Consider the following 17,758-nt stretch of genomic DNA (forward strand, 5'->3'; position numbering starts at 1 on the left):
CCTGCACCAGGGCCTGTGAAGCTAGACACACTCTACCTGCATCATCAGGGCCTGTGAAGCTAGACACACTCTACCTGCATCAGGGCCTGTGAAGATAGACACACTCTACCTGCACCAGGGCCTGTGAAGCTAGACACACTCTACCTGCACCATCAGGGCCTGTGAAGCTAGACACACTCTACCTGCATCAGGGCCTGTGAAGCTAGACACACTCTACCTGCACCATCAGGGCCTGTGAAGCTAGACACACTCTACCTGCATCAGGGCCTGTGAAGCTAGACACACTCTACCTGCATCATCAGGGCCTGTGAAGCTAGACACACTATACCTGCACCAGGGCCTGTGAAGCTAGACACACTCTACCTGCATCAGGGCCTGTGAAGCTAGACACACTCTACCTGCACCATCAGGGCCTGTGAAGCTAGACACACTCTACCTGCACCAGGGCCTGTGAAGCTAGACACACTCTACCTGCACCATCAGGGCCTGTGAAGCTAGACACACTCTACCTGCACCAGGGCCTGTGAAGCTAGACACACTCTACCTGCACCATGGCCTGTGAAGCTAGACACACTCTACCTGCACCATCAGGGCCTGTGAAGCTAGACACACTCTACCTGCACCAGGGCCTGTGAAGCTAGACACACTCTACCTGCACCATCAGGGCCTGTGAAGCTAGACACACTCTACCTGCACCAGGGCCTGTGAAGCTAGACACACTCTACCTGCATCAGGGCCTGTGAAGCTAGACACACTCTACCTGCACCAGGGCCTGTGAAGCTAGACACACTCTACCTGCACCATCAGGGCCTGTGAAGCTAGACACACTCTACCTGCACCAGGGCCTGTGAAGCTAGACACACTCTACCTGCATCAACACTCTACCTGCACCAGGGCCTGTCTCTACCTGCATCAGGGTCTGTGAAGCTAGACACACTCTACCTGCACCAGGGCCTGTGAAGCTAGACACACTCTACCTGCACCATCAGGGCCTGTGAAGCTAGACACACTCTACCTGCACCAGGGCCTGTGAAGCTAGACACACTCTACCTGCACCATGGCCTGTGAAGCTAGACACACTCTACCTGCACCAGGTGAACGGCTCTTCAGCATCGCAGGACTCGTCTTCAGTCCAAGAAGAGCGACACTGAAATCTGTCCATTTTGAAAATCAACTTCTTTTGAAGATGAACAAGACATTTTTCACTTTAAAGTGATGATTCTGGTTGTTACTTTTGGTTCTGCTTTTTTCTGTGTTAATCGTGTTTTTATATTTTCGTAATTTCATCGTATTCATATATTGCTAAGTTCATCCGAGCTCATACTCCTTGTTCATGGCGGCCACAGCACCCAAACAAATAAACTTCATAATTCTCAAAATTCTGACCTTGTTTTTTTTATTACCAGCATTTACTTTTACTTTCAATACTTAAGTACATTTAATATCAGAAAATTACTTTTGATACTTAAGTACAAAAAAAATCAGATACTTTAATACTTTTACTCAAGTAGTATTCTCATAGGTGACTTTTACTTTTACTTGAGTAATTTTCCAGTCAAGTATCTTTACTTTTACTCAAGTATGACTTTTGGGTACTTTATACACCACTGGTGTGTATATGTGTGTGTATGTGTGTGTATGTATATGCATGGGTGTATATGTGTGTATGTGTGTGTGCGTGTATATGTGTGTGTGTGTATGTGTGTATTTATATGTATGTGTGTATGTGTGTGTATATGTGTGTATTTATATGTATGTGTGTATATGTGTGTATGTGTGCGTGTGTGTGTATATGTGTGTATGTATATGTGTGTGTGTATATGTGTGTGTATTTATATGTGTGTATGTGTGCGTGTGTGTATATGTGTGTATGTGTGTGTATATGTGTGTATTTATATGTATGTGTGTATATGTGTGTATGTGTGCGTGTGTGTGTATATGTGTGTATGTGTGTGTGTATATGTGTGTATTTATATGTATGTGTGTATGTGTGTATATGTGTGTGTATGTGTGTATATGTGTGTATGTGTGTGTGTATATGTGTGTATGTATATGTATGTGTGTACATGTGTATATATGTGTGTATTTATATGTATGTGTGTATATGTGTATGTGTGTATATGTGTGTATGTGTGCATGTGTGTGTATGTGTGTGTACCTCCTGGTTGAAGCGACAGGTGAGTGTACACCAGCCGATTTGCATGAGGCCCTGGGAGGAGATCAGCACCTCGTAGGCCCACCTCCCTGCAGCAGCAACACAACACGGGTTCTAAAGGAGCAGGGCTATGAACACGACCTTTGACCCACGCGGGTCAGGGTTACCTGGCTGTAAAGCCGAGGACCGAGAAGGTCTTGGGTTCATTACCACGCCAAGGTGAGAGGGTGATGTTTGACTCACCCTTGTAGATGCAGGTGGAGGCTCTGATGGAGCTGAAGTTGCTGTGGCCGATGACCTGAACCAAGAGAACCAAGAGAACCACTTCAAAACAGGTGAGGAGAAACAAGAGGACCAGGTACACCACGTGATGGTTACAGCTTCGGACTTCGTTTGCCCAGGAGAGTCTTCAAAAAACACACTTATAACAATTAAATATGACACAATCATGAAATGTCAAAAACAACCGTCTCAAGATGTCTCCTCCTCCTCCTCCATCTTTTGTTCCCGCCCTTGCAGTTAGTCTCAGTGCCGGTTGTTGGCCTGTGGCGTGGCGGCGGCTCCGGAGGCCTGCGCTGTGTACGGCTATGTCCTCAGAGGTCAAAGGGCACCGACATGTGACCCTAACGGTCTGCTCGGTGCTACGTGACTCACAGAGCTCGGCGTGGAGCCGAGGACCTCCGGCTCACCTGAGAGGACGCCGTGGGACGACTTGTGTTTACATGTTCAAATGTGTCGTCAACAAACGATGTCATGCTGTCCTCTGCATCCCAGCTGCATCTGGAGGATGATGTCATCTCTCACGTTTGGTGACAGAGTTACGGACTTTTAAAAAACAATATTACAAAACCTGGTTTGAGAAATTTAGGCCATGGATTATTTATATATAGAAATATATAATATTGTCTTCACGTATTCAGCCACGTTGAGCCTGAGGCTTGGGTAAACCAGGGTACGTTTATGAAGGTGTGTTTTACAAGCGATTTGAATCATCTGAATGACCCCGACTGGAGGGCCAGAGGGCCTCTTGACCCCGAGCATGGAGGACGACCCCTCAGACCTCATGGGACGCGGCGGTGACCTCACCCCAAGCAGGTCATCGTCTACGAACAGAAGTCCTTCAAAGCCGCTGGTGTGATCCAGGACCACCGGCTGAGGGCCCAGTCGACCTTCGACGGGCCGATCTGCGGATTCAAACCATCAAACATCAGCACCGGTTCTGCGTCTCCATGACAACCCGACCACCTCGTCCCATCACTTTGACTCAAAGAGCTTTGGTCCCCTTGTGGACCGGCATCACGTCGGTGACATCGCCTCTACATACACCGGAGAACAGCCAGGGGGAGCAAATCATTGCTCAAGGGCACATCAACGAGCACAGGCGGGGATCCAACCGCCGACCCTCTGAGTGAAAGACGGTAACCACTGACCGGTGCGTTTGTTATTTGTTTTGCTGTATTTCTAAAGCGGATTTAAAAATCAATAAACAGGTGTTGTTCAATAATGTTTCTGAAGCCGAGCAGGAGACGCTTACCTGTGCCGTCCTCGGCGGCTTCGCCCTCGGACAACAGGCTCTCCAGGTGAGCGCCGACGTCCTGGAAACCAAGAGGCTTCCTGCAGGAACAGGAAACGCAAACATATTTGTCAAGTTCTTTTTTTTTTACTGATAGACCAACGAGGAATACTTTTGTTTCTTAAATTGAAAACACTGGTTGTCGCCCCCTGGTGGCGATGAGAGAGCAAGCATGTTTAAGGTCACTCAGCATTGAAAACTATTTAAATATAAAAAATAAACGTGAAATAATAAAGACATACCGAACCAGGAGGTCGTCCTCGTTGCTAGGTGGTGTCAGTGATAGTATTAAAGTCACAAGTTGTTTACCACGCAGTGAGCAAGGCTTTATTTTTACACACCAGCTCGACTGTGTGGCCCAGACCTCGTCGTGTGTGTGTGTGTGTGTGTGTGTGTGTATAGCGCTGCTGGGGGTAACATGAATCTGTCTGGCTTAAGGACACTAACACATGGACTCAGTCTCAGCCTGTCTGTGTTCCTCAGCCTGTCTGTGTTTCAGGTGAAATGTTTTTCAAATACAGTTTCAAAATTAACTATTGTCTATATTCTGCAGACTTAAGAAACGATCCCTGCAAAATTCACACCGCAGTCATTTTAACCTGTTTATATATATATATATGAAATAATAATATATATACACACACACACACATATACACCATAAAGCAGCTTTAGGGGCGGGGCTACAGGGTGATTGACAGACCATAAAGCAGCTTTAGGGGCGGGGCTACAGGGTGATTGACAGACCATAAAGTAGCTTTAGGGGCGGGGCTACAGGGTGATTGACAGACCATAAAGCAGCTTTAGGGGCGGGGCTACAGGGTGATTGACAGACCATAAAGTAGCTTTAGGGGCGGGGCTACAGGGTGATTGACAGACCATAAAGCAGCTTTAGGGGCGGGACTACAGGGTGATTGACAGACCATAAAGCAGCTTTAGGGGCAGGGCTACAGGGTGATTGACAGGTGGCTACCATGGTTTGTCTGGTCTGGGATGTTTCTGTTTTTCCTTATGGAACTTTAACCCTTTCACTTTGTATTTTAATGAAAGGTAATTCAAAACTTCTGGATGACCTGAACTTGTTTTGTTATTCGTTTCACTTCCGGTTGCAAAAACCAAGATGGAAAAAAGATCTGAGAGCCATGTCCACTTGTAAAAAGCAGTCCCTGGACAGTTGTGACCACGTGTTGCCCAACAGAGGAACACCTCACGGATAAACAGGTGTGTTCATCCGACAGGTTTCCACACGAGACGTGGAGACGTGTCAACCAGGGTGTCTACAGCAGTGATTCCCTAAGTGTGGGCCGGGGCCCACTGGTGGGCCGCGAAGGTACTGCAGGTGGGCCGCGAGAGGTCATTTACAATAAATAAATAAAAATGTTTTTAATTTTCAATTTTGAAAAGTGTGAAATTAATATAAAAATATTTATGATTTAGAATACGTGTTATTCTTTTATCTGACCTATTTTTCTGACCGCCAAACAAAACAATGTCAAATGGGGCGCCCTCTTGTAGTATTAACCCTTGTGTTGCCTTAGGGTCATTTTGACCCGAATCAATATTACACCCTCCCCCCGCATTTGGGTCATTTTGACCCGATTCAATGTTTCACCCTCCTGTTACCTTTATATTTACTAACATATTTTACCCTTTGGGTTCAATTTGACGCCAGCAATTAAAACCTCCAGAAAATTATTAGAATTAATATTGTTTTCCAAGTTTAAGTGTGAGGCACTTTATGTTTGTTTGTTGACTACCGAAAGAACACCGACATTAAACATTGAATGGGGTCAAATTAATCCTAAGGCGGGGGGAGGGTGTAATATTGAGTCGGGTCAAAATGACCCTAAGGCAACACAAGGGTTAAAGTAAATATATATGAGCTCCGGAGAAAATGGTATACAAAACATCCATTGTCGGTTAATACATTTTTAATCGGTTAAATTCTGAAGGTCATTTAATCATCCCTAGTTTATGTTTTGATCAGAGTTCTGATCAGCGCCGCCGCGCTGTGCGTAGGGCACCAAGTCCTGAGGGGGCACCACAAAATAGGCAACAAAAAAAATCCTCATAGTTATAATAATTATAATGCCGATATTATTTCAGTCTAGAAATATTAGGCGCGTTTTAGGATGTATATCACAAAACAGGCAGAACAAGAGATATATTTAATCGCTCAGCACCTCCCGTTAACACTTCTCGGGTCGCATCGCTCTGCCGTGATGTGCGCCGACACATCCGCGCACACAGGTGAACACACTCTCACTAGCCCCCCCCCCCCCCCCCGTCGACAACACTCGCCGTGGGTCACTTTGCTATCTCAGGGGGGCAACATGAAGGAGTTATGCTTAGGGCACCAACATGGCGAGCAGCTGCACTGGTTGTGATTAAAGGCTTGGGTGGGCCGCAGAAGATTTTCAGATTTCAAATTGGGCCGCGGCATTCTTGAGTTTGGACCGCTGGTCTACAGGAATAAACCAGTGAAATTTAAGACTTTTTAAGACCACGTCTAAATAAAATTTAAGACCTAACGTACGAAGGAAATATACATTAATCTAAATTAATTAATTAAAAGTAAACACACTGATGTCTGTTCAAAATGAACAGTATGGTGTAATGCAAAAGGATAACACAAATGTCATTGCTGTTGTAAATTCTATTTATTAATACAACATTTTCTTAACATTTAGGTCCCATGAACAAATGTCTATAAAGTCAAGTAAATATATTTTTTAAATACGTGCAACATAGTTCCTTTTGAACAAAAAAATCTATAAAATAACATAAATAACATTTCCAGCTGCTTTTAAAATGCAAATACATTTACATAATAGAATGTATGTGTGTGTGAGTTAGTTATCATGTCTCTATGTGATGGATGTTTGTCACAGGTTCATGTCTCCTCCTGAGCTTTTGTGAATATACTAGGAAAACAATCCTTTTCAAACTATATGAATACAAAAACTTCCAGTTGACATTTGGTCCATTCTCCTGGAAAAAAGAAAGAAAAGGCAGACATTAGCCAACAGTCAACACATCTCTTCATGACACCACTTCAGATTAATGTCAGACTGGATCAATATGAATGAAAACTATTTTTTCAAATTAAGCAACGTGAGCCAACCCTTGAGCCTAGTGAACACGATGTAGACATATTGACAGGTAAACACCACTCTACCATTATAAAACTATTTTTAATTAGTCTAATTCATGTGTAGTGCGCCTATCCATAGCTGTTATTAACTTGACACACGAGTAAAGCTTAACTATATGAAACACAGACTCATATACAAGAGGTTAGTTAATACATATATATTTATGGCAGACTTACTTTGAGATGCTGAAGTCGGTCCTGGTGTCACGGCCCATGAGCTCCACAGGATCCTGACTGGACCGGGTCACTGAACCGAGAGCACATGAAGTCCAGCTGTCTGCTCGCGGTGGTCTGGTCCAGAGTCTCATGGTGGTCTGGTCCAGAGTCTCATGGTGGTCTGGTCCAGAGTCTCGTGGTGGTCTGGTCCAGAGTCTCGTGGTGGTCTGGTCCAGAGTCTCATGGTGGTCTGGTCCAGAGTCTCATGGTGGTCTGGTCCAGAGTCTCATGGTGGTCTGGTCCAGAGTCTCATGGTGGTCTGGTCCAGAGTCTCATGGTGGTCTGGTCCAGAGTCTCGTGGTGGTCTGGTCCAGAGTCTCGTGGTGGTCTGGTCCAGAGTCTCGTGGTGGTCTGGTTCAGGGTCTCATGGTGGTCTGGTCCAGAGTCTCGTGGTGGTCTGGTCCAGAGTCTCGTGGAACAGAATGAAGAACGCGCCGCCCTGTTGGTCTTCGGTGATGAGCTCTTCGTTTCACGGCGCTGGATTTCCTCCGGTGACCTCCAGCGTTGTAGCGTTGACGTCGTTGCTGGCGGCGGAGCAGGAGCTAGCCCCGCGCGCTGCGGGCGGCCTTCGCTAGTCTCTGTGCTTCTTGCTCTGCTCGTGAGATTCCACCGCTGGAAAGTCTCGCGACACACAACGCAGCTTCAGAAGCATTTCACCGACCGTGACCAGAAACACTCGTTCTTTTCAAGCCGTTGTTGAACTTGCATCCCCCATGTTTTCTAAACTAGCCGATGCTTCACGTTGTAGGGGATGGGACCGAATACGCGGGGCCCCTTTAAGAGAAGGGGCGTGGCCCCGGTGACACCAGAGACACCGCAGAGCGACCGGAGCAAAATATGAGACCTGGCGGAACAGATCGCCTCATATTCACAGTGACATGACACCCACAAAATGTAAGACCAATCCAATCTGAATTTAAGACAATTTAAGACTTTTTAAGGCCTTATTTTTAGGAAAAGCAATTTAAGACTTTTTAAGGACCCGCGGACACCCTGGTCAACACACCATCACAATAAAAGCATGGACCTTCACAATAAAAGCATGCTGCCAAGTCCCTCAACACAGCTGATGCCCTGAGACAGTCAAAGAGGGTAGAAACAGAGATTCAGCTAGAAGACACAACACCTGTGGGCTGAGAGGAGAGAGGAGTCACCTGAGGGAGGCCAGCACAGGTCCCTGTTTGGTGGAAGGAAACACCTGGTGCAGGTAGTCGCTCAGCAGCTTCTCGTTCACGATACCTGATGGACAGAGACACTCAGTAACCCCAACACCCTACCCGTGTCTCACCTGTGTCTGTACCTGTGTCTACATCTCACATGTGTCTGTACCTGTGTCTACATCTCACATGTGTCTGTACCTGTGTCTACATCTCACATGTGTCTGTACCTGTGTCTACATCTCACCTGTGTCTGTACCTGTGTCTACATCTCACATGTGTCTGTACCTGTGTCTACATCTCACATGTGTCTGTACCTGTGTCTACATCTCACATGTGTCTGTACCTGTGTCTACATCTCACATGTGTCTGTACCTGTGTCTACATCTCACATGTGTCTGTACCTGTGTCTACATCTCACCTGTGTCTGTACCTGTGTCTACATCTCACCTGTGTCTGTACCTGTGTCTACATCTCACCTGTGTCTACATCTCACATGTGTCTGTACCTGTGTCTACATCTCACATGTGTCTGTACCTGTGTCTACATCTCACATGTGTCTGTACCTGTGTCTACATCTCACCTGTGTCTGTACCTGTGTCTACATCTCACATGTGTCTGTACCTGTGTCTACATCTCACATGTGTCTGTACCTGTGTCTACATCTCACATGTGTCTGTACCTGTGTCTACATCTCACATGTGTCTGTACCTGTGTCTACATCTCACATGTGTCTGTACCTGTGTCTACATCTCACCTGTGTCTGTACCTGTGTCTACATCTCACCTGTGTCTGTACCTGTGTCTACATCTCATTTGTGTCTGTACCTGTGTCTACATCTCACACGTGTCTGTACCTGTGTCTACATCTCACACGTGTCTGTACCTGTGTCTACATCTCACTTGTGTCTGTACCTGTGTCTACATCTCACCTGTGTCTGTAACTGTGTCTACATCTCACATGTGTCTGTACCTGTGTCTACATCTCACCTGTGTCTGTACCTGTGTCTACATCTCACATGTGTCTGTACCTGTGTCTACATCTCACATGTGTCTGTACCTGTGTCTACATCTCACACGTGTCTGTACCTGTGTCTACATCTCACATGTGTCTGTACCTGTGTCTACATCTCACATGTGTCTGTACCTGTGTCTACATCTCACATGTGTCTGTACCTGTGTCTACATCTCACATGTGTCTGTACCTGTGTCTACATCTCACATGTGTCTGTACCTGTGTCTACATCTCACATGTGTCTGTACCTGTGTCTACATCTCACATGTGTCTGTACCTGTGTCTACATCTCACATGTGTCTGTACCTGTGTCTACATCTCACATGTGTCTGTACCTGTGTCTACATCTCACCTGTGTCTGTACCTGTGTCTACATCTCACCTGTGTCTACATCTCACATGTGTCTGTACCTGTGTCTACATCTCACATGTGTCTGTACCTGTGTCTACATCTCACATGTGTCTGTACCTGTGTCTACATCTCACATGTGTCTGTACCTGTGTCTACATCTCACATGTGTCTGTACCTGTGTCTACATCTCACATGTGTCTGTACCTGTGTCTACATCTCACATGTGTCTGTACCTGTGTCTACATCTCACATGTGTCTGTACCTGTGTCTACATCTCACATGTGTCTGTACCTGTGTCTGTACCTGTGTCTACATCTCACATGTGTCTGTACCTGTGTCTACATCTCACATGTGTCTGTACCTGTGTCTACATCTCACATGTGTCTGTACCTGTGTCTACATCTCACATGTGTCTGTACCTGTGTCTACATCTCACATGTGTCTGTACCTGTGTCTACATCTCACATGTGTCTGTACCTGTGTCTACATCTCACATGTGTCTGTACCTGTGTCTACATCTCACATGTGTCTGTACCTGTGTCTACATCTCACCTGTGTCTGTACCTGTGTCTACATCTCACATGTGTCTGTACCTGTGTCTACATCTCACATGTGTCTGTACCTGTGTCTACATCTCACATGTGTCTGTACCTGTGTCTACATCTCACATGTGTCTGTACCTGTGTCTACATCTCACATGTGTCTGTACCTGTGTCTACATCTCACATGTGTCTGTACCTGTGTCTACATCTCACGTGTCTGTACCTGTGTCTACATCTCACATGTGTCTGTACCTGTGTCTACATCTCACATGTGTCTGTACCTGTGTCTACATCTCACATGTGTCTGTACCTGTGTCTACATCTCACATGTGTCTGTACCTGTGTCTACATCTCACATGTGTCTGTACCTGTGTCTACATCTCACATGTGTCTGTACCTGTGTCTACATCTCACATGTGTCTGTACCTACATCTCACATGTGTCTGTACCTGTGTCTACATCTCACCTGTGTCTGTACCTGTGTCTACATCTCACCTGTGTCTGTACCTGTACTGTATTTTCATCTTATGTGTGTCTTCATCCCCTTGTGTTTGTACCTGTACCTGCATCTTGTTTCGTTAGAAATAAATCGATCCAATGTTGTTGTTGTTGAGTCTGAGGCACACAGAGTATTGTAGCAGCAGCTCTAACCTGTAGCTTTGGGTTTGTCTGTGTCTGAAGCCAGTCTGTAGTTGCGGCGGGTCAGAGCGGTGCCTCCTCCTTTAGAGCTCATGCTGATGGACTGGAGTCACCTGGGGTCACCGGGGGTCACCTGGACTGAACACCTGAGGAAGAGGGCAATATACACAAAGCTGATAATACTTGTGTACTTGTACTGCTGATACTCTACTTCAGGGGTGTCAAACTCATTTTCACCGAGGGCCACATCGGCCTCATGGCGGCCCTCAAAGGGCCGTCACGAACACGGGATAATTCTAACTACTCCAGAACATATTGTTAAATAAATGTCTTTGCATTTGTTTATTGTTTATTTAGGTGTACTTATATAAATGTATTACTATATATGCAAATGTATTTAATATTATAAAATAAATCTATTTAATTTCATTATATTTATTTTTACCCACATTACTTTATCAAAGATCAAACAAACATTATTACATTAACTTTGTTAAAAGCTTTGTCACAGTTGAGACAGGTGGTTCTCCACTGGTCTGGGTAGTGGTTCTCCACTGGTCTGGGTAGTGGTTCTCCACTGGTCTGGGTAGTGGTTCTCTACTGGTCTGGGTAGTGGTTCTCCACTGGTCTGGGTAGTGGTTCTCCACTGGTCTGGGCAGTGGTTCTCCACTGGTCTGGGCAGTGGTTCTCCACTGGTCTGGGTAGTGGTTCTCCACTGGTCTGGGCAGTGGTTCTCCACTGGTCTGGGCAGTGGTTCTCCACTGGTCTGGGCAGTGGTTCTCCACTGGTCTGGGCAGTGGTTCTCCACTGGTCTGGGCAGTGGTTCTCCACTGGTCTGGGTAGTGGTTCTCCACTGGTCTGGGTAGTGGTTCTCCACTGGTCTGGGCAGTGGTTCTCCACTGGTCTGGGTAGTGGTTCTCCACTGGTCTGGGCAGTGGTTCTCTACTGGTCTGGGTAGTGGTTCTCCACTGGTCTGGGCAGTGGTTCTCCACTGGTCTGGGTAGTGGTTCTCCACTGGTCTGGGCAGTGGTTCTCCACTGGTCTGGGTAGTGGTTCTCCACTGGTCTGGGAGTGGTTCTCCACTGGTCTGGGTAGTGGTTCTCCACTGGTCTGGGTAGTGGTTCTCCACTGGTCTGTGGCTCTCCACTGGTCTGGGTAGTGGTTCTCTACTGGTCTGGGTAGTGGTTCTCCACTGGTCTGGGCAGTTTGAACCTGAGAGTGCTTTGGGACGACGCACTGGTCCTGTGCCTGGACCTATCTCACACGGGGACATTAACTTTTCAAAAATATTTAATGAAAGATGGTGCAGTTTGAACCTGAGAGTTCAGAATATCACAGTATGCACAACAAAACTATTTAGTAATATTCCCTTTTACAGTCAATTATGAACCAACAAGTGAATCTTAAGGACACAAGGTAATACAACATACATTACTACTCAGTAACTTCAGACTTTAAAACATGTCTAAACAGTGCTTTCATGCATAAACATGAAATAAAAAAGTCTGGTTTTAAAAAGCCTCAAAAGATGTAATTCATGTCTCACTCACTTTATGACACATAAAGCTGCTCGACAAGTCAGAGTCTTGAGGAGCAGCTTTTATACACAAATATAAATAAATTAAACAAGGGTAATTAAAAAAGATTCACATATTCAACATTAACCTTTCTTCTGACTATATTATAAATACTGAACAACATGAAGCAGCACTCACTTCAACCTTAGTGACCACTGACATGACCTGATGGAGGAATTCATAATAGGGGAACTGGGGATGTTTGTTAATACAAAGTCAATGTGGTCACACACGCGCGTCTGGATGTCCGCCGGGCGCGTGAATGACAGGACGCGAACAATGCGCCTCATTCGGGCTGATTTTTTAAACTCGGGCGGTAAAAGTAGGCGAGACTGTTGAAATGCTCCGCGTGACGTCACTGACGTCATACCGTTGAATCAGAACCTCCGGAGGATATCGATCGTCTGGAAGCGGCCGTCATCCAGACGCAGCTCCTGGAGAAGCTGCGAGCGGCTACGGATAATATAATATGTAATATTTATATTATTAACCCAGACTCGAGGGCTTGATGGTCCGACGTGTGTGGGACTCCCTCAACAGAACAAAGAGTGTGTATTTCTTCCGTGGTGGACGGTGGTAACGAACTGTTATATGCCACGATAAGCCACGCCCCCTCTCTGGCGCGAGTGAAGAAAACGTGACAAATAGTCCGGCGACTGAACTCACGCGAGTACATTTAGTAAAGCAACGCAAGGGTTCGCCTCTCCTCTGGCTGAACGCAGCATGAAGGGGCGTGAACAGACCGCAGTCCGCTGCAAAAAAAAATGACCTTCAAAATAAAAGCACAAGATTTTTTTCCTCCCTTTTTAAAAAAAAGGCATATTTATTTCATGACGTGGCGGGCCACATTTGGCCCGCGGGCCATGAGTTTGACACGTATGCTCTACTTTGTTCACATAATAAGTAGCTCGCATGCTGAAAAAGTGTGAGCACGTATGCTCTACTTCATAAAGCTGATAATACTCGTGTACTTGTACTGCTGATACTCTACTTCATAAAGCTGATAATACTCGTGTACTTGTACTGCTGATACTCTACCTCTGCACTGGCTCCCAGTAAAATCAAGAATCACTTTAAAAATTCTTCTCTTAACGTACAAAGCCTTGATTGGTGATGCACCATCATATCTTAAGGAGCTTGTAGTACCATATTGCCCCACTAGAGAGCTACGCTCACTAAATGCGGGACTACTTGTAGTTCCTAGAGTCTTAAAAAGTAGAATGGGAGCCAGAGCCTTTAGTTATCAAGCTCCTCTTTTATGGAACCAGCTTCCAATTTCAGTCCGGGAGGCAGACACAGTCACCTCGTTTAAGAGTAGACTTAAGACCTTCCTCTTTGACAGAGCTTATAGTTAGGGCTGAATCAGGTTTGCCCTGGTCCAGCCCCTTGATATGCTGCTATAGGCTTATAGCTGCCGGGGGACGTTTAGGATGCACTGAGCTCCTATCTCCTCTCTCCTTATGGACGCTTAGGATACACTGAGCTCCTCTCTCCTCTCTCCTTATGGACGCTTAGGATGCACTGAGCACCTCTCTCCTCTCCTCTCTCCTTAGGGACGTTTAGGATGCACTGAGCACCTCTCTCCTCTCCTCTCTCCTTAGGGACGTTTAGGATGCACTGAGCACCTCTCTCCTCTCCTCTCTCCTTAGGGACGTTTAGGATGCACTGAGCACCTCTCTCCTCTCCTCTCTCCTTAGGGACGTTTAGGATACACTGAGCACCTCTCTCCTCTCCTCTCCTCTCTCCTTAGGGACGTTTAGGATGCACTGAGTACCTATCTCCTCTCCTCTCTCCTTAGGGACGTTTAGGATACACTGAGCACCTCTCTCCTCTCCTCTCTCCTTAGGGACGTTTAGGATGCACTGAGCTCCTATCTCCTCTCCTCTCTCCTTAGGGACGTTTAGGATGCACTGAGCTCCTATCTCCTCTCCTCTCTCCTTATGGACGCTTAGGAGACACTGAGCTCCTCTCTCCTCTCTCCTTATGGACGTTTAGGAGACACTGAGCTCCTCTCTCCTCTCTCCTTATGGACGTTTAGGATACACTGAGCTCCTTTCTCCTCTCCTCTCTCCTTATGGACGTTTAGGAGACACTGAGCTCCTCTCTCCTCTCCTCTCTCCTTAGGGACGTTTAGGAGACACTGAGCTCCTCTCTCCTCTCTCCTTATGGACGCTTAGGATACACTGAGCTCCTCTCTCCTCTCTCTCCTTAAGGATGAATGTTCATCTCTCAATCACACGTTACTAACTCTGCTTTCTCCCCGGAGTCCTTGTGACTTCACGTCTCATGGGGTCATCGGACCCTATGAGACGGACATAGATCCTATCTGCTGATGGATCATCGAGGTCTGGGTCGTGGAATTCCTGCTCCTGACTACGCCACTGTCCTGTTGAGACTCCGCCCACTGTTGAGACTCCGCCCACTCCTCCTCTCTACCTCCATCTGATGGATGGTGGAGGTCTCCATCGTGGAATATGCCGACTATGAACTATTCATCCACTCTGTCACATTCATTGAATGTATTTAAACTCTAAATCTGTCCTTCTGGTCACATGACATCTATTGTTCTGTCCATCCTGGAGAGGGATCCTCCTCTGTTCTCTCCTGAAGGTTTCTTCCCTTTTGTCCCCCTGAAGGGTTATTTGGGAGTTTTTGCTGGTCCGATGTGAGGTCAAAGGTCAAAGGTCAGGAATGTCTATGTGTACAGATTGTAAAGCACTCCGAGACAAATTTGTAATTTGTGAAATTGGGCTATACAAATAAACTGAATTGAAAAACTGAATTGAATAAAAGCTGATAATACTCGTGTACTTGTACTGCTGATACTCTACCTCGTGAAGCTGATAATACTCGTGTACTTGTACTGCTGATACTCTACCTCGTAAAGCTGATAAAACTCGTGTACTTGTACTGCTGATACTCTACCTCGTAAAGCTGATAATACTCGTGTACTTGTACTGCTGATACTCTACCTCATAAAGCTGATAATACTCGTGTACTTGTACTGCTGATACTCTACCTCATAAAGCTGATAATACTCGTGTACTTGTACTGCTGATACTCTACCTCGTGAAGCTGATAATACTCGTGTACTTGTACTGCTGATACTCTACCTCGTAAAGCTGATAAAACTCGTGTACTTGTACTGCTGATACTCTACCTCGTGAAGCTGATAATACTTGTGTACTTGTACTGCTGATACTCTACCTCGTAAAGCTGATAATACTCGTGTACTTGTACTGCTGATACTCTACCTCGTAAAGCTGATAATACTTGTGTACTTGTACTGCTGATACTCTACCTCATAAAGCTGATAATACTCGTGTACTTGTACTGCTGATACTCTACCTCATAAAGCTGATAATACTGGTACTTGTACTGCTGATACTCTACCTCGTAAAGCTGATAATACTCGTGTACTTGTACTGCTGATACTCTACCTCGAGTAGCTGATAATACTCGTGTACTTGTACTGCTGATACTCTACCTCGTAAAGCTGATAATACTCGTGTACTTGTACTGCTGATACTCTACCTCGTGAAGCTGATAAAACTCGTGTACTTGTACTGCTGATACTCTACCTCGTGAAGCTGATAATACTTGTGTACTTGTACTGCTGATACTCTACCTCGTAAAGCTGATAATACTCGTGTACTTGTACTGCTGATACTCTACCTCGTAAAGCTGATAATACTTGTACTGCTGATACTCTACCTCGTAAAGCTGATAATACTCGTGTACTTGTACTGCTGATACTCTACCTCATAAAGCTGATAATACTCGTGTACTTGTACTGCTGATACTCTACCTCGTAAAGCTGATAATACTCGTGTACTTGTACTGCTGATACTCTACCTCGTGAAGCTGATAATACTCGTGTACTTGTACTGCTGATACTCTACCTCGTAAAGCTGATAATACTTGTGTACTTGTACTGCTGATACTCTACCTCGTAAAGCTGATAATACTTGTGTACTTGTACTGCTGATACTCTACCTCGTAAAGCTGATAATACTTGTGTACTTGTACTGCTGATACTCTACCTCGTAAAGCTGATAATACTCGTGTACTTGTACTGCTGATACTCTACCTCATAAAGCTGATAATACTCGTGTACTTGTACTGCTGATACTCTACCTCGTAAAGCTGATAATACTCGTGTACTTGTACTGCTGATACTCTACCTCGAGTAGCTGATAATACTTGTGTACTTGTACTGCTGATACTCTACCTCGTAAAGCTGATAATACTTGTGTACTTGTACTGCTGATACTCTACCTCGTAAAGCTGATAATACTTGTGTACTTGTACTGCTGATACTCTACCTCGTGAAGCTGATAATACTCGTGTACTTGTACTGCTGATACTCTACCTCATAAAGCTGATAATACTCGTGTACTTGTACTGCTGATACTCTACCTCGTAAAGCTGATAATACTCGTGTACTTGTACTGCTGATACTCTACCTCATAAAGCTGATAATACTCGTGTACTTGTACTGCTGATACTCTACCTCGTGAAGCTGATAATACTCGTGTACTTGTACTGCTGATACTCTACCTCGAGTAGCTGAACATGTAGAGTCGGTACCGTGACGTCAGAGGCCAGTTAGCTCGGTGACGTAAAGTGCTCATAAAGACGCGATATAAATATAAATATATACATAAATAACTGTCCTCTTGTGTCGCGGGGCAGTGGCTGTGGGTTCAGCTGCCGTAGAGCCCGTCTCCTGGACACACGCCGTGACCCCGGTCCCCGGTCCCCGGTGTTCACCTGTCCACGGAGCCGCGGGGTGTCGTGTAGCCGGCGGCTAACGGCTGACGTCGACCTGCCGCTTCCTCCGTGCACCGAGCCTCTGCTGCTGCGCGAGCGGCTCCCGCTTCGGTGCAAGTCAAGAATACCGACAGACAGGGTGTCTGTCCAGGTGTCTGTTCAGGGTGTCGCACAGCGGCCGTCGCGAGGAGGAGGAGGAGGAGGAAGAGCGACTCTCCACCACAACAGTCAACGCCTCTCCGGCTACGGTGCGCGAGTTGGTACAAAATAAGAAGCAGAGAAAAAAAGCGAAGGCTAAAAAGAACATCCAGCGGTGGAAGAATTCAGTCCTGTAGAATAAATATATATATATATAGATATATATAATGAAATTGCAAGTGCACATTAACCACAGCAGGTGGCGTAATTTCCATTTAGCTGGATTTAATACCGACCCGATTGACTATGTTAAATGTACATATATATATATAAATTATATATATACAAAACATATATAATAATTCATATTCATATATGTCACCCAATGTTTATGTAATATACTGTTATTAGATATTATTAGATATAGTATATATAATACATCTATTATCATATATATATATTATGTTAGC

At 45.5% G+C, this 17,758-nt stretch overlaps 1 protein-coding gene across 1 annotated transcript in view; it reads right to left on the minus strand.

Annotated features, from left to right (window-relative positions):
* The window catches only part of LOC130207760 (E3 ubiquitin-protein ligase RNF123), a 101,634-nt gene extending 84,277 nt beyond the window's left edge, over nucleotides 1-17,357 (minus strand). Inside the window, exons 1-7 of the mRNA XM_056436447.1 lie at nucleotides 17,151-17,357; nucleotides 10,813-10,946; nucleotides 8,252-8,336; nucleotides 3,690-3,769; nucleotides 3,242-3,339; nucleotides 2,399-2,453; nucleotides 2,159-2,244 (exon numbers count right to left, since the gene is read on the minus strand). Of these exons, the coding sequence (XP_056292422.1) occupies nucleotides 2,159-2,244; nucleotides 2,399-2,453; nucleotides 3,242-3,339; nucleotides 3,690-3,769; nucleotides 8,252-8,336; nucleotides 10,813-10,894 (486 nt within the window). The 5' untranslated portion in view covers nucleotides 10,895-10,946; nucleotides 17,151-17,357. The remainder of the gene's footprint in view (nucleotides 1-2,158; nucleotides 2,245-2,398; nucleotides 2,454-3,241; nucleotides 3,340-3,689; nucleotides 3,770-8,251; nucleotides 8,337-10,812; nucleotides 10,947-17,150) is intronic.
* Nucleotides 17,358-17,758: the final 401 nt, after the last annotated feature.

The sequence above is a fragment of the Pseudoliparis swirei genome, chromosome 18 (assembly GCF_029220125.1).
Source record: "Pseudoliparis swirei isolate HS2019 ecotype Mariana Trench chromosome 18, NWPU_hadal_v1, whole genome shotgun sequence".
NCBI classification, from domain to species: domain Eukaryota; kingdom Metazoa; phylum Chordata; class Actinopteri; order Perciformes; family Liparidae; genus Pseudoliparis; species Pseudoliparis swirei.